We start from the raw sequence: 23,352 nt of genomic DNA, 5'->3' as shown, positions 1-23,352 counted from the left end.
ACCACCTCCCAAGGAGGAAGCCTGTTGCACTGAGGAACCGCTCTTAACAGTCATAGAATCCTAGTATTGGAAGGTACCTCCAAGGTCATCTAGTCCAAGCCCCTGCACCATGCAGGAAACTCACAAACACCTCCCCCTAAATTCACAGGATCTTCATTGCTGTCAGATGGCCATCTAGCCTCTGTTGAAAAACCTCCAAGGAAGGAGAGCCCACCACCTCCCGAGGAGGAAGCTTGTTCCACTGAGGAACTGCTCTTAACAGTCATAGAATCATAGAGTTGGAAGAGACCTCCAGGGCCATCTAGTCCACCCCCTGCACAAGGCAGGAAACTCACAAACCCCTCCCCCTAAATTCACAGGATCCTCACTGCTGTCAGATGGCCATCCAGCCTCTGTTGAAAAACTTCCAAGGAAGGGGAGCACCACCTCCCGAGGAAGCCTGTGGGAACTTAGAATCCTAGAGTTGGAAGGGACCTCCGGGGTCATCTAGTCCCAACCTCCTGCACAAGGCAGGAAACTCACAAACCCCTCCCCCTAAATCCACAGGATCTTGCTGTCAGATGGGCCATCTAGCCTCTGTTGAAAAACCTCCAAGGAAGGAGAGCCCACCACCTCCCAAGGAGGAAGCCTGTTCCACTGAGGAACCGCTCTTAACAGTCATAGAATCCTAGAGTTGGAAGGGACCTCCAGGGTGATCTAGTCCAACCCCCTGCACAAGGCAGGAAACTCACAAACCCCTCCCCCTAAATCCACAGGATCTTCTTGCTGTCAGATGGCCATCTAGCATCTGTTTATAAACCTCCAAGGAAGGAGAGCCACCACCTCCCAAGGAGGAAGCCTGTTGCACTGAGGAACCGCTCTTAACAGTCATAGAATCCTAGTATTGGAAGGTACCTCCAAGGTCATCTAGTCCAAGCCCCTGCACCATGCAGGAAACTCACAAACACCTCCCCCTAAAATCACAGGATCTTCATTGCTGTCAGATGGCCATCTAGCCTCTGTTGAAAAACCTCCAAGGAAGGAGAGCCCACCACCTCCCGAGGAGGAAGCTTGTTCCACTGAGGAACTGCTCTTAACAGTCATAGAATCATAGAGTTGGAAGAGACCTCCAGGGCCATCTAGTCCACCCCCTGCACAAGGCAGGAAACTCACAAACCATCCCCCTAAATTCACAGGATCCTCACTGCTGTCAGATGGCCATCCAGCCTCTGTTGAAAAACCTCCAAGGAAGGGGAGCACCACCTCCCGAGGAAGCCTGTGGGAACTTAGAATCCTAGAGTTGGAAGGGACCTCCGGGGTCATCTAGTCCAACCTCCTGCACAAGGCAGGAAACTCACAAACCCCTCCCACTAAATCCACAGGATCTTCTTGCTGTCAGATGGCCATCTAGCATCTGTTTATAAACCTCCAAGAAAGGAGAGCCCACCACCTCCCAAGGAGGAAGCCTGTTCCACTGAGGAACCGCTCTTAACAGTCATAGAATCCTAGAGTTGGAAGGGACCTCCAGGGTGATCTAGTCCAACCCCCTGCACAAGGCAGGAAACTCACAAACCCCTCCCCCTACATCCACAGGATCTTCTTGCTGTCAGATGGCCATCTAGCCTCTGTTTAGAAACCTTCAAAGAAGGAGAGCCCACCACCTCCCAAGGAGGAAGCCTGTTCCACCGAGGAACTGCTCTTAACAGTCATAGAATCCTAGAGTTGGAAGGGATCTCGGGGGCCATCTAGTCCAACCCCCTGCACAATTCAGGACACTCACAAACCCCTCCCCCTCAATTCACAGGATCTTCAGTCCATCGAATAGAGACCACACACTGGGACGACTGCAATGGAACAAGGAATTAAGAGCATTTTGAAATCCCTCACAACAGTTAATAGTCTTTGGTGACCGTTCCAGGGCTGCATCATGGTGATTCCATATCCTTATAGGAATCAGGATCTCTGCCTGCTGCGCCCTCAATAAATGTCAAAAAGAAGTCTGTGAGCACTGCATTGGAGGTGTCTTCATCTGGAAATGTGGCAACAAGCTCATCAAAAACCGTCCTCACATCATTGATTGGGACAAAGGCTAATGCAGCAAGAGATTTCAGTGTAATTTTTATGGTCAAATTAGTTTCACGTTCAGTCTTCAAGCCAACACTGTTGATTTTCCTAATGAGACTCTGACACAGGTGAAAATAACACCCTTTGACCTCAGCGGGTGGAAAGGCAATCCTCACTGGATTCATGCAAGCCTTCTCAAAATCCACTGAAACCTTTTGAGGTGATAGATCTGGAATCAATGGTTTCATTATTTCAAACATTCTATTATAGGTGTCCGTGTTCTTGTTTTGAAGTAAAATGTAAATATATGGTGGATGTGAATTACCCAGCTTGGCATGCCATGTGAACAGTTGGTAAAACATATTTGGCACTTTATCAAAGGTGCCATCTCCATAGATGATATCTTTGTTTAATTCAAGCATAAGATCTCTATCACTTAAAACCAGAATTCTGTCTGGATTTTTCCACTCCAGAATTGTGAAGTATCATTTGCCTATACTTTTCAAAAATGTCAAAATGTATGGTTTTGGGGTTAGGCAAATTACTGCCTGCTCTGTGAGAGCTTCTCTTTCTTTCTTTTTTCCTTTTTTTCCCTTTTTTTTTAGATAGCTTCTCTTTCTTAAGAGCAGGAGTAGTTAAGGCCTCAGAGATCTAAAAAGCTAAGCAGGACTCTGGCAAGTATCCAGAAGGAAGAAATCAATAAACATAGTTGGAATTAATTTAAAAAATGGTATAATGGGGAATTGATCCAGGGCTCTGGGGGGAGGGTTGTTTTTGAGGTAGATGCACCAAGTTTGCAGCATAGCATCCAGTGCCTCTCCCCAAAATACTCTCCAAGTTTCAAAAGGATTGGACCAGGGGGTCCAATTCTATGAGCTCCCAAAGAAGGTGCCCCTATCCTTCATTATTTCCTATAGAGGGAAGGCATTGAAAAGGAGCGAGGTCCCTTTAGATGCAATGGCCAGAACTCCCTTTGGAGTTCAATTGTGCTTGTCACACCCTTGCTCCACCCCCAAAGCCTCCTGGCTCCACCTCCGAAGTTCCCAGATATTTCTTGAATTGGATTTGGCAACCCTATTCCATGTGGGCTTCTTTCATGACGGGCTTTCCCCCTTGTGTGGGCTTCTTTCCTGCGAGCATTTAAGTCGGGGGGGGGGGGGGAGTTCCTTGGGGCTTTTCCCATCGAGCCAGGGCTCAAAGACCTCCAGCCTTCGCCCGCCCTCCCGCAAGAGGCCCAGAAGGTCCCTCCAGCCGCAGGCCCGTCACCTCCACGGCTGCCTTGCTTGCCCGCCCAGGAAAGGGGCAGAGGAGGCGGGCTCCTTGGGGGCACGCAGCAGCTCTTGCCCCCTCGCCTGGCCAGCCTCCCCAGGGCACCAGGCCTGCGGCTGGCGGAGCTCTCTGCAGGGCAGGGCAGGGGGGCTATTTCTGGAGGGCTGGCGTCGTCTAGCTGGAGCGCAGTGCCTTGGGGGCTGCAGGAGGGGCGAGGGGGGGCCAGAGGAGTCGCGGGGGGGGGGGCGGGGAGGTGGTGCTCAGCTGGCAGAAACCGGAGCCGGGTCCTCCGAGCTTGCCAGCTGCCAAAGGCATGACGAATGCCAGCCCAAGAGCCGGGCAAGTCTCCCCTAGGACTTCTCCGAGAAGGCGCCCCCCAGCCCCCATCTCCGGGGAAAGGCTGAGAAGTCGGGGGGGGGGGGGGGCTGGCAGTCACCGGCCGGAGGGCGGGGCGGGGGGCAGATAAAGAGCGCCCCTCCACGCGGCCCTCCAGCCCAGACCCCCTCCGCTGGGCCCAGGAAGAGCCCCCCCCGCAGGGAGCGCCTGCACTCCGGCCAGGCAGCCCAAGGAGAAGGGAGGGAGGGGCCCTCCAGGAAGCCGGGGGGGGGGGAGTTTTGGGACGTTGTGCCAAGAAGAGTCCGGGGGGGGCGCTATTTGTGTGGCTCCGGATCTGTCCCAGGCCAGGCCAGGCCAGCTGCTGCCCCCGCTCGCTGCAAAGGCCGACAGCGGCCCCCGCCCTGCGCAGCCAACCCCCACCCCCCCTCGTCCTTCCCCCGAGGGCCTTTGCCCTGGCTGCCCGCAGGCTGCCTCCCTTCTGCAGCAGCAGGGCAGACCAAAGCGGCCCCCAGAGGCTGAGTCCCACGGCGGGCGGGGGGCAAGCTGGGCGTCTCCCTCCCACAGACTCCCCCCCGCCTGCCCCTTGGGGAGACCCGGCCCCGGCGCCGAGGGAGGGGGCGCTGGCCAGCCAGAAGGAGAGCACCCCCCCCCCCCGCCGCCGCCTGGAGGTCAGCGGTGGGCACCGGCCCCTCTGGGGAAGGCTGACGGTCGGACTGAACTGGAGTTGCTGGGGGGGGGGCGGCCCTTTCCCACCCACTGCAGGGCCTGCCGCTTCTCAGAATCCTTGGGGGGTGGGGGCAAAAGCTGGAGGCTCTGCTTGTGGCCAGACTGAGACAGCCCAGCCGAAAACTTGGGCGTGAAGAAGGGACTGCGCTTTGCCTGCTTCCCTCCCCTCCCTGGCACTTTGCAGCCGTCCTCCCCTCCGCAGCCCCTTCCACGGCGCCCCCTCAGCTCTCCTGCCGCTAATGACGCTTCGCCGCCTCAGCCGTGGCAGAAAGGGCAGGCTGGAGGTCCCCTGGAAGTCGGGGGGTCCCCTGTCTCTCCTCCTCCACCGCGGAAGGCTTGCTCCACCACAGCAGCCCAGCCAGGGGCCCAGGCAGGCGGGGGGGGGGGTCGTGCGTGGTAGGGCTGGCAGGGGGGGGCGGCAGGATCCATCCCGCCCCCCCCCCCCCCCGCGAAACCCAGAGCAAAGCCAAGAGCCACGGGCAGAAGGCTCGCGGGAGACACAAGCGCCATGAAGCCGGAATGGAAGAAGTGCTTAAGAAATCCACAGTCTCATTCTTCTTTCTTCTTGCGTGCGATTATCCCGGCCTCATGGCGCTTGGGTCTCCCGTGAGCCTTCCGCTTGCGGCTCTGGTCTCCTCCCAGGTTATTTCTTCTGAAGACCAGAGCAGCCAAGCCTCGTTGCTGGGCCTCCTCCCGGGAGGCTGTTCCCGCGGGGTTCCTTTGGAGCTTTGCCGGGGGCGCAGCGGGCGCGCAAAGATGCGGCTCGGACGGGCCTCCGGGGGGCAGCCAGAGGCGAGGAGGCCGGGCCTGACCCCAGGAGAGCCCCCTCCCCCTCTTCTCCACTCCCCCCGCAGGGGGGGAGCGGGGGCGCACCAAGGGGGGCCTCGCTCCTGAAGGCCTGGCCCGGGCTAGCCCTTGGGGTCGCCAACCTCCGGGGGGCGGCTGGAGATCGTCACCCTCCTTCCCATCCCGCCCCCCCCCCCCCCCCCACGAGCTGCAGGTATCCCATCCTCCCCGCAGAGCTGGCGGCGGCGGCGACTCTCCTGCGCTCCCTGCCCGGCAGGAGGGAGGCCGGACCTCGGCCAGCCCGAGGCGCCCTCCTGGACCAGGCTGCTGCCTGCTGGGGGTCTCTCTCGAGGGCCCCGGCGGGCTGTGGAAGACCTGAGAGGGGGCTCCTCGTGCGCCTTTGGCGGCCGCCCCTCTCCTCCTCGGCTCCGACTCCGGCTGCGCGCCACGGGGGGAGGGCCGGCTGGAGAGCATTGCACCTGGACGAAGCCCCGCCCTCTCCAGCCCTCACCCGGAAATCTCCCACCGGGAGCTGGCAACCCTCGCCCCCCTTGGGACCCCCCTCCCTCCACCCAGTCTTGCCGGTGCTGCAAAGGCAGGAGGGAGGGAGGAGAGCAGAGCCCCCCCCCTTGGAGGAAAGGGATGAGTGGGAGGGGGCGGAGCTCCTGCTCAACTCCAGGCTCCACCCCCAAATCCTTAGGGCTTCTCCCCCCCCCCCCCCACTGGTGGCCAAAAGACAAGCCCTCCCGCCTGCCTCTGCACAGCGACCAGGGGTCTTCCTGCGGGAGGTGGGGGGGGGAGGGGAAAGTCTCCCAGCCCGAGAGCTGACTCCTTCAGGCCAGCCAGGGCGACCCGGGGAGGGCTCCAGTGGGGGCCAGGCCCCAAAGGCCACACAAAGACCCCCTCTGGCTCACAGGAGCCCCACTTGGCTTCATTTGCCTCCTTTAGGGGACCTGCTGGGCTGGGGAAACCCTCAATGAAGCAGAGGGGAAGGAGATTCAGGATGCACAAAAGGATTCATGGTGGAGACCTGCATCAGTGGGCACTAGCCATGGTGACTGAGGGGAATCTCCACACAGAGGCAGCAAACCTTCCTATCCCAGAGTCAGAGGTTCTGAGGAACTGGCTGGCCCCTGGGTGAGACAGGAGGCTGGACTAGAGGGACCCTCCCTGGTCTGACCCAGCAGAGCTCTTCTGATGCTCTTCTCAGGGGAATGCCTCAGCCTCTCTGCCCTGTTGCTGGCCCTCCAGAGGAGCTGGCTGCCCACTGTGTGAGACAAGAGGCTGGACTAGAGGGACCCTCCCTGGTCTGACCCAGCAGAGCTCTTCTGATGCTCTTCTCAGGGGAAGGCCTCAGCCTCTCTGCCCTGTTGCTGGCCCTCCAGAGGAGCTGGCTGCCCACTGTGTGAGACAGGAGGCTGGACTAGATGGCCCCTCCCTGGTCTGACCCAGCAGGGCTCTTCTGATGCTCTTCCAGGGGAAGGCCTAGGCCTCTCTGCCCTGTTGTTGGCCCTCCAGAGGGACTGGCTGGCCACTATGTGAGGCAGGAGGCTGGACTAGATGGCCCCTCCCTGGTCTGACCCAGCAGGGCTCTTCTGATGTTCTTCTCAGGGGAAGGCCTTGGCCTCTCTGCCCTGTTGTTGGCCCTCCAGAGGAACTGGTAAGCCACTGTGTGAGACAGGAGGCTGGACTAGATGGACCCTCCCTGGTCTGACCCAGCAGGGCTCTTCTGATGTTCTTCTCAGGGGAAGGCCTCAGCCTCTCTGCCCTGTTGCTGGCCCTCCAGAGGAACTGGTAAGCCACTGTGTGAGATAGGAGGCTGGACTAGATGGACCCTCCCTGGTCTAACCCAGCAGGGCTCTTCTGATGCTCTTCTCAGGGGAAGGCCTCGGCCTCTCTGCCCTGTTGCTGGCCCTCCAGAGGAACTGGCTGGCCACTGTGTGGGACAGGAGGCTGGACTAGATGGCCCCTCCCTGGCTTGATCCAACAGAGCGCATGTTCTTTGGTGTCCTTCCTGTGAGCATAGGGGTTCCATTTTGTCTTTGCATGATGGTTTTAAAAATCCGTTTGTCTGGTCTCCTTTTAAAGCCCTTTCTAAGGACAGGAGAACTCCTTGGAAACAAAAGGCTCCATTGGTCCTGCAGTTGATTTAATTCCTGCTGGTAGAAGCCAGGATTGCTGGAGGCCTTTTGTGTGGGGGGGGGGGGCTGCGGGAGCACAGGCCAGCCGGCTGGAGGGGGGTTGCTGGATGACAAATGGAGCCCATTATTTCCTTGGCTAGCCCCCTGAATAGCCAGTGCCTTTGAGTGGTTGGGGGGTGGGCCCCATAACAAAGCCTCCCTGCAGGGGGAGGGAGATGTGTGGGAGTCCAGGGAGGCCCCAGCAGTCCCCTCCCTCTTGTTCCCCACCCCATTAAAAGGGCATCAGCTCCATCATTTTCTCTGCCCTGGCAGGGCAGACAAAAGGCAGCCCTCCATCCCCAGCGTCCAGCTCTTTGGCTCCCTTGACCTGAGGCCAGCCTGAGGGGGGTGGGGCAGGCAGGCAAGCTGGCTCCATGGTGACCAAGCCCCTACCCTGCCCCCGCCTCAGCACCATGCTGTCCCACACGCAAGAGTTCACAGGGAGGGGGGGGGGCGTCAGCGCAAGCAAGCCCAGAAAGGTGCCAGCAGCATGCCAAGCAGGTGAGGAGTGGCTGTTGTTGGGTTTGTGGCCTGCCTGAGCAGAGAGTGCTTCTCTAGGGGCTGCCCTCTTGCCCCCCTCCCCCATGGCACCCCCTGGCAAGGCAGAGAAGCAGAGAGAGGCAGGCCGGTGTGGCAGGAAGAGGCGGGCGACCAAAGAGCTGCAGGAGCAGAGCTGGGGGTGGAGGAGCAAGGCTTTTATTAGCGAGGGAGAGGGCGCAGGGGGGGGGGAGTTCTAAATAAAGGTCCTGCATTGCCCAAACAGGCACCTGGGGGGGGGGTCATCTTTTCATACAGGAGTAGCAATAAATATGTCTAAACATGTCTTAACTACTGTGAGAGACAAGGGAGCAAAGGCATACAAAGTCTCAAGAGCTGGCGGGTGTGGGGGGGGGGGGTCGGATGTCTCTCAGCTAAACCACAAGAACTAGAAGTGTGAAACACCCAGAAACCTCCATCCCTTTGGCAAAAGCAAAACCCAAGCTGTTCTTGGAGGGGGGGGGGGGAGACCAAGGGTGGTGTTTCACAAAATGTAAAGAAGCTGGCTGCAGCCGATTTATTCACTTGAAGGGGATGAGAAGACCCCCACCCCCCACCCACATTCCAGGCCAAGGACTGCTGAGAAAGGAGGCCTGTTCTGTGGGCACAGCTGACCCCAGACAAGGGGAGCCTCTGTCTGATGCTGGCAGGCCCTGCCCCCAATGGCCAGGGGGGAGGCAGTTTGGGCAGGGGTCTTCCAGCCCCGGACCCCCCCAGTGTCATTCATGCTCCACGAGAGAGATTTGGGTCAGGGGTCCGGGGCTTTCTCAAGTAGTCATGGAGAGGCTGGGACCAGCCCCCAGGGGGTCCCGCTTGCACCCCACCCCCACCGGTCATGTTCCTCAGTTTTCCTGGGATCCCCATTTCAATTCTCCCCCCCCCCCCCAAAAAAAAAGCAGGTTTCACTCCCGGGTGTAGATCCTGGTGCAGACAACATCATCCGCAGTCATCGTCTGGGGGGGGGGGAGAGAAAAGGGGCAAGAGTTAGGGGCTCCTGGTTGCTGCCTTCATGGAAGCCCCCCCCAAAAGGCCCCCACCCCACCCCCATCAACACCATGTCCCTTGACCTTCCTGCTATTAATGCATTTCTTTTGCTTATGAAGTTCCTAATATTTCTATGTCAGAGGATGTAGTGATGGCCAAAGGAATAAGCTGATTTCAAAGTCTACCCGTGACCACTAGCCACGGGGGGTGAGGGGAACCTCCACAGTCAGGGGCACTAATCCTCTGAATCCCAGAGCCAGGAGGCAACAACAGAAGAATTTCAGGACCTTCATCAAGAAAAAGAAAGTATTGTGTTCAGTTCTGGGCACCACAATTTCCAGAAGGATCTAGACAAGCCGGAATGGGTCGAGAGGAGGACGATGAAGATGGTGAGGGGTCTGGAGACAAAGTCCTATGAGGAAAGGCTGAAGGAGCTGGGGATGTTTAGCCTGGAGAGGAGGTAACTGAGAGGTGATAGGATCACCTTCTTCAAGGACTTGAAGGGCTGTCATAGAGAGGATGGTGTGGAATTGTTTTCTGTGGCCCCAGAAGGCTGGACCAGAACCAGTGGGTTGAAATTAAATCAAAAGAGTTTCCGGCTCAACATCAGGAAGAACTGAGTGGTTTCTCAGTGGAAGAGGCTTCCTCCTAGGAAGGTGGGGGGTGGGCTCTCCTTCCTTGAAGGTTTTTGAACAGAGGCTAGATGGCCATTTGACAGCAATGAGGATCCTGTGAATTTAGGGGGAGGTGTTTGTGAGTTTCCTGCCTTTTGCAGGGGGTTGGACTAGATGACCTTGGAGGTACCTTCCAACTCTAAGATTCTATGATGTTAACAGCAGGAAAGTCACCCTGATTAAGGGATCATGTCAGAGATGCCTGCAACGAGACACGCAATCCCCTGGTGGGGAGGACATCTTCCACACAGAGACCACCCTCTGGACCATTCTTGATTTCTCTGCAAAGGCCAAGAAAGCAAGCCCAGAGACAATGGTGTGCTCACACTTTCTCTGCCCCAGTTTCTCCTCTCCCTCATAGCCCCTGTGTGGCTGGTGGGGCTGAGAGAGCTCCGCTGGGGAGTCCAACCTCCCCGTTCTCCAGTTTAGAGTGCACGGCCTTAGCCCCAGTGCCACCACTGGCTGCCCAGGAAGGGGAGGGGGCCCGGGGCAGAGTGCAAGACCTCCCAGCTGGGGGAGGAAGAGGAAGAGGAAGAGACTGGATTTCCCCCCCATCTTTCATTCGGATTCTCAGAGCAGGGGAGGGACGGTGGCTCAGGGGAAGAGCATCTGCTTGGCAAGCAGAAGCTAAAAGGTAAAGGTAGTCCCCTGTGCAAGCATCAGTCTGGGGTGATGTCGCATCACAACGTTTTCATGGCAGACTTTTCACGGGGTGGTTTTCCCTTGCCTTCCCCAGTCCTCTACACTTCCCCCCCCCCCCCAGCAAGCTGGGGACTCCTTTGACCGACCTCGGAAGGATGGAAGGCTGAGTCAACCTTGGGTCAGCTACCTGAACCCAGCTTCTGCCGGGATTGAACCCCGGTCGTGAGCGGAGAGCTCGGACTGCTGCTGCCCGTCTGAGTAGACAATACTGACATTGATGCACTGAGGGTCTGACTCAGTGTAAGGCAGCTTCATATGTTCCTATCTCCACTCCCTTCCTCTCCCCACCACAGACAGAGATAGGTGGGGCTGAGAGAGCAATGACAGAAGCTGCTCTTGAGAGAACACCTCTGACAGAGTGATAACTGGCCCAAGGCCATTCCGGCAGCTGTACATGAAGGAGGAGTGGGGAATCCAACCCGGTTGTCCCAGAGAAGAGCCCGCGCACTTCACCACGCCCCCCAGCTGGCTGTGGTCAGAGAGAGGCCCTTACCAGGATGAGCTCCCCGTCATTGGTCATTTCTCGGGACCAGCCTGTCTTCGGCCCTTCTCCCTTCAGCAGCCGCTGCTCACACACCATCTTGTTGTCGCTCTCCCACCTGGCCAAGCTCTGCGAAGGAGGGAGGGAGGCCCATCTCTGAGGAAAAGGAGCCTCCGAGCTGCCCCCCCCCCGAAGGTGGGGAAGGGTCTGGCTGGGGGAGCCTGTGCCAGCACCAGGGTTGCCAACTCCAAGCTGGGAGATTCCTGGAGATTTAGGCCTGGGATCTCTGTTGTCTGGAGCCACGGCCATTCTCCCGGGAGATCTTGAGGGAGGGAGGCTGCCTGCCTGGTCACAGGGGCTGTCATGGGAGGCCCTCCCCCTTCTCCCTGGCAAAATGCAGGCTGGAAGCTTGTCTGGGCAGAAGCTGTGCAGCTCCCCCCCCCACCCCCTCCTCGCCCTCACCTTGCAGGGCCGTCCGTCCACCGTCTGCTCCTCAAACTCTTCGCCCACCTTGAAGCTGATCTCGGTGGTCCGCACGGTGGTGGAGGTCTTGATGTAAAACCGCTCCCCCTCCTGCTTGATCTCCACGGCCGGCTTGGAGGCCGCAGCCACCGCGATCTTGCGGAGCATCACGTTGACCCCTGCAGAGGAGAGATGGCCTCTCAGGGAGGGAGGGAGGGATCAGGGGGTGGGAGGCAGCCTCACCAAAGGCAGGGAACAGGGGCACCGGAGAGGTGAAGTCACCCTTGGGTGGTCCCGTCCAGAACAGCCTCCCCAGACGGCCAGTGCTGCCTGCCCCCCCCACCAACCCCTGCAGAATGCAGGAAACTCACAAACACCTCCCCCTAAATTCAAAGGATCCTCATTGCTGTCAGATGGCCATCTAGCCTCTGCTTTAAAACCTCCAAGGAAGGAGAGCCCACCACCTCCCCAGGAGGAAGCCTGTTCCACTGAGGAACCGCTCTAACAGTCAGGAAGTTCTTCCTAATGTTGAGCCGGAAACTCTTTTGATTTAATTTCAACCCACTGGTTCTGGTCCTACCTTCCAGGCCACAGAAAACAATTCCACACCATCCTCTCTAGGACAGCCCTTCAAGTACTTGAAGATGGTGATCATATCACCTCTCAGCCACCTCCTCCCCAGGCTAAACATCCCCAGCTCCTGCACCCTTTTCTCATAGGACTTCGTCTCCAGACCCCTCACCATCTTTGTTGCCCTCCTCTGAACCCATTCCAGCTTATCTATATCCTTCTTAAAATGTGGTTCCCAAAACTGAACACAAGACTCCAGGTGAGGTCTTACCAGAGCAAAGCGATACCATCACATCACATGATCTGGACACTATACTTCTGTTGATACAGCCCAGAATTGCATTTGCCTTTTTAGCTACTGCATCACACTGTTGCCTCATGTTCAGTGTATGATCCACTAAGACCCCTAGATCCTTTTCACACATACTACTGCTAAGACAAGTCTCCCCCATCCTATAACCATGCATTGGATTTTTCCTACCTAAATGCAGAACTTTACATTTATCCCTGTTCAAATTCATTTTATTGGTTTTAGCCCAGTTTTCCAGCCTGTCGAGGTCATCCTGTATCCTGTTTCTGTCTTCTTCTGTGTTTGCAACCCCTCCCAATTTAGTATCATCTGCAAATTTAATAAGGATTCCCTCTATTCCTTCATCCAAATCACGGATAAAGATGTTGAACAAAACAGGTCCCAGGACAGATCCTTGAGGCACTCCACTTGTCACTTCTCTCCAAGGGGATGAGGAACCATTCGCAAGCACTCTTTGGGTGTGATCTGTCAACCAGTTACAGATCCACCTAACAGTAACAGGATCCAAACCACATTTTACTAACTTGTCAACAAGGATAGTATGTGGAACTTTATCAAAAGCCTTACTGAAATCAAGATAAAGTAGTCTACAGCCTTCCCCTGATCCAGCAAGGTAGTCACTTTCTCAAAAAAAGAGATCAGGTTAGTCTGACGTGACTTGTTCTTGAGAAAACCATGCTGGCTCTTAGTAATCACACCCATTCAAGCCAGGATAGACACCAGGGGGGAAATGGGCCCTTTTCTTCCCATCTTGGGACAAGGAAAACCAAGATGAGGTCGGCCTGCCCGGTGGTTTTAGAGTCTTGCTGCATTCTCAGCCTGGCATCATTCAGTTCCCGTTTAGCTCTTTAATCTGTTTCTACCCCCCCAAAGTGAGCCCCAAAGTGAGAGCCCCAAAGTGGCTAAGCTCATTTCCTTCTCAGAACAACCACCCTGTGAGGTAGGCGAGGCCGAGAGAGTGTGCCTGCCCCAAGATCACGCAGCGGCCTGGCACAACATGAGTGCGGATTCCAACCTGGTTCCCCCAAAGCCCGGCACTCTCAGCCCCTACACCACACTGGTGCTCCCCCTGTCCTGCTTGCAACCCCCCCACACACACACATTTGCCTGGAAGCAAAGGCAGCTAGCAGGAACTGTGGCAGCTCTGGGTGCAGCAGGTGGGAAGGCCCCCAGCCCCGCCTCCTAATTGCCAGCCTCCAGGAGGGGCCTGGAGATCTCCAGAGATGGGGTTCAGGCCCCCTTGGCAAAAATGGCAGCGCGGAGGGTGGGCTCTGTGCCTGGGGTCCCTGCTCTCCCCAGTCTCCAGGAATTGCCCAACCTGGAGCTGGCAACCCTACGAGGCAGCAGGGGGTTCTCCTGGAGACTTCTGGCAGGGCCTGGGGGGGGCTGCGCAGGCTGGGGGGGGGCGGGGGTGATGGAGCGGAGCTGACGCTGTCACCCTCCTTGGCGGGACCCGCCTTCTCCGTGTCTGGCGGGCAAGTTGCTCAACCGCTGCTCTGAAGCACTTCCCAAAGAACCCACTGACACCAATTTGGCACAAGTGTGTCCTTGTGCAACTAACTGTCAGGCAGACAACAAAAGAACTCCCTGTCAGTCACAGACGATCCAGCTGAAAAACTGGCTCCCTTGAACAATGGAGGTCACCATCCCAGGCAGCTTACGGGGGGGGGGGGGGGGAGTTCACTCAGCAGGCAGAAACTACGCCCCCAACTGGGCTCCACCCCCAGAAGCAGCTCATAAGAACCGAAGAGAAGCCGTGTTGGACCAGGCCAGTGGCCCCGCCAGTCCAACACTTTGTGTCACACAGTGGCCAAAACCCAGGGGCCATCAGGAGGTCCATCAATGGGGCCAGGACACCAGAAGCCCTCTCACTGTGCCCCCCCCAAGCACAAAGAATACAGAGCATCACTGCCCCAGACATAAGAACATAAGAGAAGCCATGTTGGGTCAGGCCAGTGGCCCCTCCAGTCCAACACTTTGTGTCACATAAGAACATAAGAGAAGCCCTGTTGGATCAGGCCAGTGGACCCTCCAGTCCACCACTCTGTGTCACACAGAGTCCAAAACCCAGGGGCCATCAGGAGGTCCATCAATGGGGCCAGGACACCAGAAGCCCTCCCACTGTGTCCCCCCCCCCCCCCAAGCACCAAGGATACAGATCATCCACTGCCCCAGACAGAAGAACATAAGAGAAGCCATGTTGGATCAGGCCAATGGCCCATCTAGTCCAGCACTCTGTGTCACACAGTGGCCAAAACCCAGGTGCCATCAGGGGGTCCACCAGTGGGGCCAGGACACTAGAAGCCCTCCCACTGTTCCCCCTCCCAAGCACCAAGAATACAGAGCATCACTGCCCCAGACAGAAGAACATAAGAGGAGCCCTGTTGGATCAGGCCAGTGGCCCCTCCAGTCCAACACTCTGTGTCACATAAGAACATAAGAGAAGCCCTGTTGGATCAGGCCAGTGGCCCCTCCAGTCCAACACTCTGTGTCACATAAGAACATAAGAGGAGCCCTGTTGGATCAGGCCAGTGGCCCCTCCAGTCCAACACTCTAAAGGGTCACTCAGGGGCCAAAAGGGCCCACTGAGGCTCTGTCTCTGCCCAAGACCTTGGAGAGCCCAGGCAGCCTTAGACAGAGCGAGGGGAGGGGGCAGCCTCTCTTCTTCATTGGCCACGGGATCACTCAAGTGGGGAGGGGCTCTTTGAATCTCCCCATCAGAGACAGAGTTGCCGGTCAGACAAAATCGCCGGGGAGACTCCCAGGAACCCAGTGGCAGTGCCAGGTTAAGGGAACACATACAACAGGGGGGTGGGGTTGGGGGGGCCTTACAAACTCAGCCTGCAGAGGAGTCTTTCTGGCTGCTGACCAGAGAGCCTGGAGCCTCCCCCCTGCCCCGCCCTGGTGGAGGGAGAAAGGGGTGCAAACATTCCTCCCCTCCCCCTCCCGGGGGGGGCAGGGAGGGGCTCTGCTACCCAGGCCAGGCCGGGGCCCCGCTGTGGCTCAGGCGCTGCCAAGTTTCCACTGGGAAGACGGGTTACAAGATGTGAACATAGATTTCCACTTCATTCCTTCAGGGAGGGGCAAGGTTACGGCCCGTGTAGAAAAATGGCCGCCTGCTGGTAAGCACACAAAAGCCTGACCCATCCGCCAGTCAGCAGTTTGTCCTCAGGGGCTACACCCCCCCACCCTCCAGCAGCAGCAGCAGCAGCGGCTTGGAATGTCACATTTTCATCCTGGAGGAGAGGACTGCAGAGAGAACTGCAGAGAAGAATCGGGGCGGGGGGGGGGGGGGGAGTTGTCCTGTTCCCCAGGCATGAAGGCCCAGCCTCCTCTGTGGAGAAACCTCGACCAGTGTCTGGCAGCCACTGCCCCAGAAGCAGGTGCCCGGACACCTCTCCATCCCGAAAGAAGCGGAAGCAGGAGGCTTCCAGGACCTGTCTGGGCAGGTGGGAGAAGAGTCATCCTACTCCCAGCAGCCTCCCAGGACAAATATGGATTTTATTTTATTTTGAACATCTGAAGCTGCCTTCTACTGAATCAAACCCATCCAAGTCAGTCTTGTTTCCTCAGACTGGCAGCAGCTCTCCAGGGTCTCAAGCGGAGCTGGGGATTGAACCTGAGACCTCCTGTTTACCAAGCAGATGCTCTACCACTGAGCCACCATCCGTCCCTAAAGTCAGTATTGTCTGCTCAGCGGCTCTCCAGGGTCTCCAGCTGAGGATTTTCACGCCTCCTTGCCTGGACCCTTTTTAGTTGGAGATGCCGGGGGTTGAACCTGGGACCTTCTGCTTACCAAGCAGATGCTCTGCCACTGAGCCACCGTCCCACGGACAGCCCAAGACCAGAACTCACTCTGGGTTGTGTCCCCGGCTGGGCCCATGACAAGCTCCCGTCCTTAGCCAGCTGGTCACCCTCTGCTGCCCCAGAGATGGGGGGGAGGGATCTCTCCCAAGCCCCCTTGCCTTGCCCTGCCCAGCCAAGCCAGACCCACCGAGTTGGAAAGGGCTTGCTCTGCAAACATCTCCCATGGCTTCTGGCTCTGCAAAGTGTCCTGACCCAGAGAGGGGTGGTGCTGGCGGGATGGGGGGGGGGGGAGGCTCCCTCTCCAAAGATGCCCCCAATCCAGCTGCCCAAGGAGGCTTGGCTCCTTCCCCTCCCCCCTCCCCTCCCAGCATCCCAGACCTTCTGCCCCAAAATCCAGAGATGGGGGAAGGGGGAGGTTAAACATGCTGAAATATAAGTATGTGATAATTGCCCTGGAGTCTCTTACACCCCTCCTCCACTAACCTGGAAAGAATTTGCTGCTGCTGAGGAAGGGAAGGGGGGTGGGAGCAGGGAAGATGAGCCCCCTTTATGGGAGGGCAGGAGGCGGGAGGGACCCTCTCCCCGGTGGGACTTCTCACCTGAGCACACTGGGGGGGGGGGAGCCTGAGGGCAGGAGGGGGTCCTTGCCCCTGTGGGGGGGGGGCTGCAGGGCGGGAGGGTTTGCTGGAGAGCTGCTGCTGCTTGGAGGGGGTAGGGGGAGCAGAAATGTCTATTGTTTGGCGGAGAGCGAGTGATGGCGGGAGAGGAGGATGGAGAGAGTTCTGGGGTGTTCCCGGAGCAAAGGAGGGGAGGCTGGAGAGCCAAGGGGGAAAGGGGGGGGGGGGTCTCACAAAGAGGGAAGGCTCCATTGTTCCCTGGGGTGGGGGTGGGGAAGGTGCCTCCTCAAACTTTCACTGGCGGCGGGGGGGTGGGGGTGGGGGAGGAGGGATCTGCAATTCTGGCCAAGAACCCAGAGGTGGGATTTCGCTTCCTCCCCCCCCCCCCCGCGCTCCCCTCCATTGTTCTCGGGCAGGGATGAAGGCAGAGCTCCTCCGCTCCCCCCAGACAGACCCCCCAGGAGCAGCAGCAGCCCCCCCCCCAAGGCCCCGCCCCCGCAGACCCTGTCAGGCGGCCCAGCCGAAGACCCGGAGCCGGGATCTGCCTCCTGGGGCGTCTGCGTCTCTCTGCCTGCCCCCCGCCCCGGCCAGACAGCCCCTGCCCTGCAGGGAGGTGGCAGAGGAGCGGGGGGGGGGGGTCTCCTTTGGGCAACCTGAAGGCCCAACCCCCCCAGGACAGCAGGCTGGCCTCCGCCATCCTCAGGTGCGCGGGGGGAGGGAGGGAAGGAAGGAAGGAAGGACGGCCCTCCGGTGCCCCCCTGCAAGCTCTAGGGCAGGCAGAGGGGAGACCCGCACCGCGGGGGGGAGGTCCTCCAGCGCTCTGGCCCCTCCGACCGCTCTCCCCCCGCTTCTGCCGACACAGCCCCCGCAGCACCCCCCAGGAGGGCGGCAGCCCCCGCCACGCAGCAGCCGCTGCCCCACGCCCAGACCCCCCCGCCCGGGGCTGAGTCGCCCCTCTCCTGCTCTGGGCTGCCCGAGGGGGCGGGCTGGGCTGGGAGGCGCCACCCTCCCCCCCTCTCCTGAACCTGCAGACAGTCTCCCCCCCGCCCGCTCGGGGCCTGGATCGAGTCCTCTGAGCCCGGGGGCCACCCCCGCAGCTGACCCCCCCCCCGCCCAGGCAAAAGGTCAGGCCAGAGGCCGCCGCAGGAGCGAATGAAGAAGGGCTCCGCTTGGCTGCCCCGCCCCCCCCCCGAAAAGCCCCTGACCCCTCCTGACACTCACGCACAGGGGGGCAGCGGCAGCCTCCCCCAAGAGGGGCTGGGACCAGGGTCCGCCCCCGCGGAAGAGAGGAGCCCCTCCCCGCCCCCCCCCCCACGCCAGAGCCCGGGAAGCGGCCCCCCCCTCCCTCTCCCCTCCCCGCCCTCGGGTCTTCTGGGCCCTGCAGAGCCCCCCCCCGCAGGCGACGAGGCTGAGCGCAGGAGCGGGGGGCGGCGGAGTCCGGCGAGGGGGGGGGGGCTGCTCTGCCGTGGGACCCTCCCCGGGGGATGCTCAGGCCACCCTCCCTCCCTCCCAGGGCATTTCCCGGGGGGGGGGGCGGCGGCAGGTGGACTCGGCCCGGCCAAGGGCAGGATCCGCACCCCGCTCCCCTGCGCCGGCCGCCTTCTCCCCCCCCTCCCCGGACCCTCCCGGGATCCCCCCCTCGAGAGGCGGGAGGGCTTGTAGGGCTTGCGGGGCGGGCCGGCAGGAGGGGAGTCCCGGGGAGGAGGAGGAGGCGGGAGGCACACCGGCGGCTCCAGGAAGAGCTCCCGGGCAGCCCGGGAGGAGGAAGCCCCGCCCCCCTCCCCTGGGCCGACCCCCCGGCCTGCCTCTCCCCCCCCCGGCCCGCCCGCTCCTCCCCTCCTGCTGCAGGAGCCCAGCAGCGGCGCCCCCCCCCCCCCCGCTCTCACCCACCGAGCGCCTTGAGCAGCTCCTCGAAGTTCTCGGAGCTCCTCATCTTCCAGTGGCCGCCGAAGTTGGGCATCGCGCTCCTCCTGCCGCCGCCGAGACAGACAGACAGACAGAGAGAGAGAGAGAGAGACGCCGGCTGGCTGGCTGGCTGGCTGGCTCGCCTGCCTCGGGGATCGCGCCGCCGCTCCTCCCCGCCTGCACCGGCTTCTCCGCCAGCCACTCAGGCTGCCCGGCCGCCGCCCCCCCCACTCCCCCAGGCCCCGCCCCCACCTGAGCCCCGCCCCCCTGAGAAGGAGGACCCCTGGGGGGAGGGGAGAGCGATCCCATGGCTCCACTCCTGGGTCAGCCTGGGCAGAAGGAGCCCCTGCCGGGAGAAGCTGAGGAGGGGGCACTCACTCCCCCAGGGCTTGCAAGACCTGCCAGCACCTCTCCAGACCGCTTCCTTGCTTCCCTTATGCATCCCTCCTCCTCCTCCTGGCTTTCTCACCGCAGATTACAGGAGATGAACTGCTGCAACCAGACACCAGCAGCCAGCCCAGGGAGGAACAAAGCCACCTCTCTCCCCTGCCAGGGCTGGGAAACGGCCCATTGTCTCCGCCAAGGTGTCACACAAACAATGCCGCCAGGAGGAGACGGATCCCTGCCACACAACACCACAACCCCCTCCCACAGAAAGCCGCCTCGAACTAAACCAGGCCATCTGGCCACCAAGGTCCCACTGGCAGCCGCTCCCCTCCCCTCCCAGGTGGACAGGCCTCCCACGTCCCTTCCGGCCTGGGCCTTGCCACTGGAGATGCTGCCTGGCCTTGAACCTGGGACCTTCTGCACACAAAGTGGATGCTCTGCCACTGAGCCCCAGCCCCTCTCACCAAAACATGCTGTTGCCCCCCACTGACTCAGATGCCATCAGGGTCAACCAGGCTCTCTGACCTCTACTTGGACAGGCAGCAGCCGCCTCTCCAGGGTCTCAGGCAGAGGTCTGGGCCTTTGAACTACCGAGGACTGACCCAGCAAACTTCTGTGTTCACAGCAGATACTCCACCAGCAAGCCCCAGGGTTCCGTTCTGCTACAGCCCTTAGGACTTCCTGGACTTTTCAGTTTTCAGCTTCCTAAAAACATATGAACCTCAGAAGAGCCCTGCGGGGTCAGACCACGAAGGGTCCATCTAGCCCAGCCTCCTGTCTCACACAGTGGCCAGCCAGTTCCTCTGGAGGGACAACAACAGGGCAGAGAGGCCGAGGCCTTCCCCTGAGAAGAACATCAGAAGAGCCCTGCTGGGTCAGACCAGTGAGGGTCCATCTAGTCCAGCCTCCTGTCTCACAAAGTGGCCAACCAGTTCCTCAGGAGAGCCAACAACAGGGCAGAGAGGCTGAAGCCTTCCCCTGAGAAGAACATCTGAAGAGCCCTGCTGGGTCAGACCACGAAGGGTCCATCTAGCCCAGCCTCCTGTCTCACACAGTGGCCAGCCAGTTCCTCTGAAGGACCAGCAACAGGGCAGAGAGGCCTCGGCCTTCCCCTGAGAAGAACACCAGAAGAGCCCTGCTGGGTCAGACCAGTGAGGGTCCATCTAGTCCAGCCTCCTGTCTCACACAGTGGCCAGCCAGTTCCTCTGGAGGGCCAACAACAGGGCAGAGAGGCCGAGGCCTTCCCCTGAGAAGAGCATCAGAAGACTTTGCTGGGTCAGACTAGGGAGGGTCCATCTAGTCCAGTCTCCTGTCTCATACAGTGGCCAGCCAGTTCCTCTGGAGGGCCAGCAACAGGGCAGAGAGGCCGAGGCCTTCCCCTGAGAAGAGCATCAGAAGACCTTGCTGGGTCAGACTAGGGAGGGTCCATCTGTCTCCTGTTTCATACAGTGGCCGGCCAGTTCCTCTGGAGGGCTAACAACAGAGCAGAGAGGCCAAGGCCTTCACAAGAACATCAGAAGAGTCCTGCTGGGTCAGACCAGGGAGGATCCATCTAGTTCAGCCTCCTGTCTCACACAGTGACCAGCCAGTTCCTCTGGAGGGCCCAGAACAGCGCAGAGAGGCTGAGCCCTTCTTCTGAGAAGAACATCTGAAGAGCCCTTTTGGGTCAGACCAGGGAGGGTCCATCTAGTCCAGCCTCCTGTCTCACACAGTGGCCAACCAGTTCCCCTGGAGAGCCAACAACAGGGCAGAGAGGCCGAGGCCTTTCCCTGAGAAGAACATCAGAAGAGGTGTGCTGGGTCAGAACAGGGAGGGTCCATCTAGCCCAGCCTCCTGTCTCACACAGGGGCCAACCAGTTCCTCTGGAGGGCCAACAACAGGGCAGAGAGGCCGAGGCCTTCCCCTGAGAAGAACATCTGAAGAGCCCTGCTGGGTCAGACCCGGTCCATCTAGTCCAGCCACCTGTCTCACACAGTGGCCAACCAGTTCCTCTGGAGGGTTGACAACATAAGAACATAAGAGAAGCCATGTTGGATCAGGCCAACGGCCCATCAAGTCCAACACTCTGTGTCACACAGTGGCAAAAAATTTTATAGACACACATACACTGTGGCTAATAGCCACTGATGTACCTGTGCTCCATATTTTTATCTAAACCCCTCTTGAAGGTGGCTATACTTGTGGCCACCACCACCTCCTGTGGCAGTGAATTCCACATGTTAATCACCCTTTGGGTGAAGAAGTACTTCCTTTTATCCGTTTTAACCTGTCTGCTCAGCAATTTCATCGAATGCCCACGAGTTCTTGTATTGTGAGAAAGGGAGAAAAGGGCAGAGAGGTCGAGGCCTTCCCCTGAGAAGAACATCAGAAGAGCCCTACTGGATCAGACCAGTGAGGGTCCATCTAGTCCGGCCTCCTGTCTCACACAGGGGCCAGCCAGTTCCTCTGGAGGGCGAACAATAGGGCAGAGAGGCCGATGCCTACTCCTGAAGTTGCCTCCTGACGCTGGGATTCAGAGGGTTACTGCCTCAAACCCTGTCTAATTCCCTTCTAAAGCTGTGGAAAGTTCTGTCAACTCCTGGCAGACATCTGGTGACCCCATGAGGCTTTCAAGGCCGAAGCCATATAGGGGTGGTTTGCCATTGCCTGCCTCCGCATCACAACCTTGGAATTCCTTGGAGGTCTCAAATTCTAATCAGGACTGAACCTGCTTAGCTTCCAAGATCTGGTGAGACTGGACCAGCCTGAGCTATCCACGTCAAGGTCAAAGTTTAATTAGTCACTGGATAAAGATGGGTTTCCTTTGTCCTGAATCTGTTGCCCATGGACTTAATTGGGTGGCCCCCGGTTCGAGTAGTGAAGGAGAGGAGAGGAAGCCCCCTATCCCCTGCATAACTGTAAGCCTCTCTCATGCCTCCCCCACCTTGGCCTTCATTTTTCTAAGCTGAAAAGTCCCAGGTCCCCCCGTCTCAGTGGAGGGGGGGAATCAGAGGTCCTTGTCCTCTTGGTTGCCTCCTTCTGCGCCTTGCCCACCTCTGCAAGGTCCTTTCTGACCAGAGCTGTGCTTGATAGTCGAAATGAGGCCAGATTATTGGCTAGTCCAAGGGCATCACAATAAGGGCCATTTCATTCCCAGTCCTTTCCCTCATATTCCCCATCAGAGGCTGATGTTTTTCACCACCGCCACACAGTGGCTCCACATTTCCACTGAGCTTTTCACTACCACCCCAGATCTCTTTCAGATTCAGTCTCAGCAAATTCAGACAGACCCCCCCTCAGTTTGTTGTAGTGGTTAAGTGCGCAGGCTCTTACCTGGGAGAACCAGGTGTGATTCCCCCCAGGGCCGGGGGGAGGGTTTTTGGTGCCCTAGGAGAGCTGCCCACTAGCACACCCCCACCCTCAGAAATTAAAAACAAAATTGCAGGAGAATGAAGAGACTTGAAACTATAAACATTTTTAATTTGCAGTTTTTTATTTTAAACTTTTAAAAAGTGAGATAAAGCAATAAAAATTGTGAGAATACTACTTGATCCTTGTAGCTGGAGGTGCCGGGGCCAAGACCTTTACATGACCATTTCTACTTGATCCTTGTAGCTGGAGGTGCCAGGGACAAGACCTTCACATGACCATTTCTACTTGATCCTTGTAGCTGGAGGTGCCAGGGACAAGACCTTCACATGACCATTTCTACTTGATCCTTGTAGCTGGAGGTGCCAGGGACAAGACCTTCACATGACCATTTCTACTTGACCCTTTTAGCTGGAGGTGCCAGGGACAAGACCTTCACATGACCATTTCTACTTGATCCTTGTAGCTGGAGGTGCCAGGGACAAGACCTTCACATGACCATTTCTACTTGATCCTTGTAGCTGGAGGTGCCAGGAACAAGACCTTCACATGACCATTTCTACTGGATCCTTGTAGCTGGAGGTGCAAGGGACAAGATCTTCACATGACCATTTCTACTTGATCCTTGTAGCTGGAGGTGCCAGGGACAAGACCTTCACATGACCATTTCTATTTGATCCTTGTAGCTGGAGGTGCCGGGGACAAGACCTTCACATGACCATTTCTACTTGATCCTTGTAGCTGGAGGTGCCGGGGCCAAGACCTTCACATGACCATTTCTACTTGATCCTTGTAGCTGGAGGTGCCAGGGACAAGACCTTCACATGACCATTTCTACTTGATCCTTGTAGCTGGAGGTGCCAGGGACAAGACCTTCACATGACCATTTCTACTTGATCCTTGTAGCTGGAGGTGCCAGGGACAAGACCTTCACATGACCATTTTCTACTTGATCCTTGTAGCTGGAGGTGCCAGGGACAAGACCTTCACATGACCATTTCTACTTGATCCTTGTAGCTGGAGGTGCCAGGGACAAGACCTTCACATGACCATTTCTACTTGATCCTTGTAGCTGGAGGTGCCAGGGACAAGACCTTCACATGACCATTTTCTACTTGATCCTTGTAGCTGGAGGTGCCAGGGACAAGACCTTCACATGACCATTTCTACTTGATCCTTGTAGCTGGAGGTGCCAGGGACAAGACCTTCACATGACCATTTCTACTTG

The 23,352-nt window shown here is 58.4% G+C and overlaps 1 protein-coding gene across 1 annotated transcript; it reads right to left on the bottom strand.

Annotated features, from left to right (window-relative positions):
• Positions 1-8,750: 8,750 nt before the first annotated feature.
• On the bottom strand, positions 8,751-18,460 carry LOC132565874 (cellular retinoic acid-binding protein 2). The gene is made up of 4 exons (XM_060230536.1): positions 18,375-18,460; positions 11,181-11,359; positions 10,731-10,847; positions 8,751-8,830 (listed from the first exon to the last, which is right to left on the bottom strand). The coding sequence occupies exons 1-4, from the start codon at positions 18,442-18,444 to the stop codon at positions 8,780-8,782; spliced, it is 417 nt and encodes a 138-aa protein (XP_060086519.1). The 5' UTR covers positions 18,445-18,460; the 3' UTR covers positions 8,751-8,779.
• Between the last annotated feature and the right edge of the window lie 4,892 nt (positions 18,461-23,352).

This window comes from Heteronotia binoei, unplaced genomic scaffold (assembly GCF_032191835.1).
Source record: "Heteronotia binoei isolate CCM8104 ecotype False Entrance Well unplaced genomic scaffold, APGP_CSIRO_Hbin_v1 ptg001797l, whole genome shotgun sequence".
Classification (NCBI taxonomy): Eukaryota; Metazoa; Chordata; class Lepidosauria; order Squamata; family Gekkonidae; genus Heteronotia; species Heteronotia binoei.
The sequence above is the reverse complement of the archived record's forward strand: the minus strand, read 5'-3'. Positions and strand labels throughout refer to the sequence as shown.

Coding starts and splice junctions, on each gene's coding strand:
- LOC132565874 (XM_060230536.1), bottom strand. CDS start 18,444: ATGCCCAACTTCGGCGGCCACTGGAAGATGAGGAGCTCCGAGAACTTC. Junction 10,848..11,180: donor TGGACGGACGGCCCTGCAAG/GTGAGGGCGAGG, acceptor CCTCCTTCGCAG/AGCTTGGCCAGGTGGGAGAG. Junction 8,831..10,730: donor ATGACGGGGAGCTCATCCTG/GTAAGGGCCTCT, acceptor CCCCCCCCCCAG/ACGATGACTGCGGATGATGT.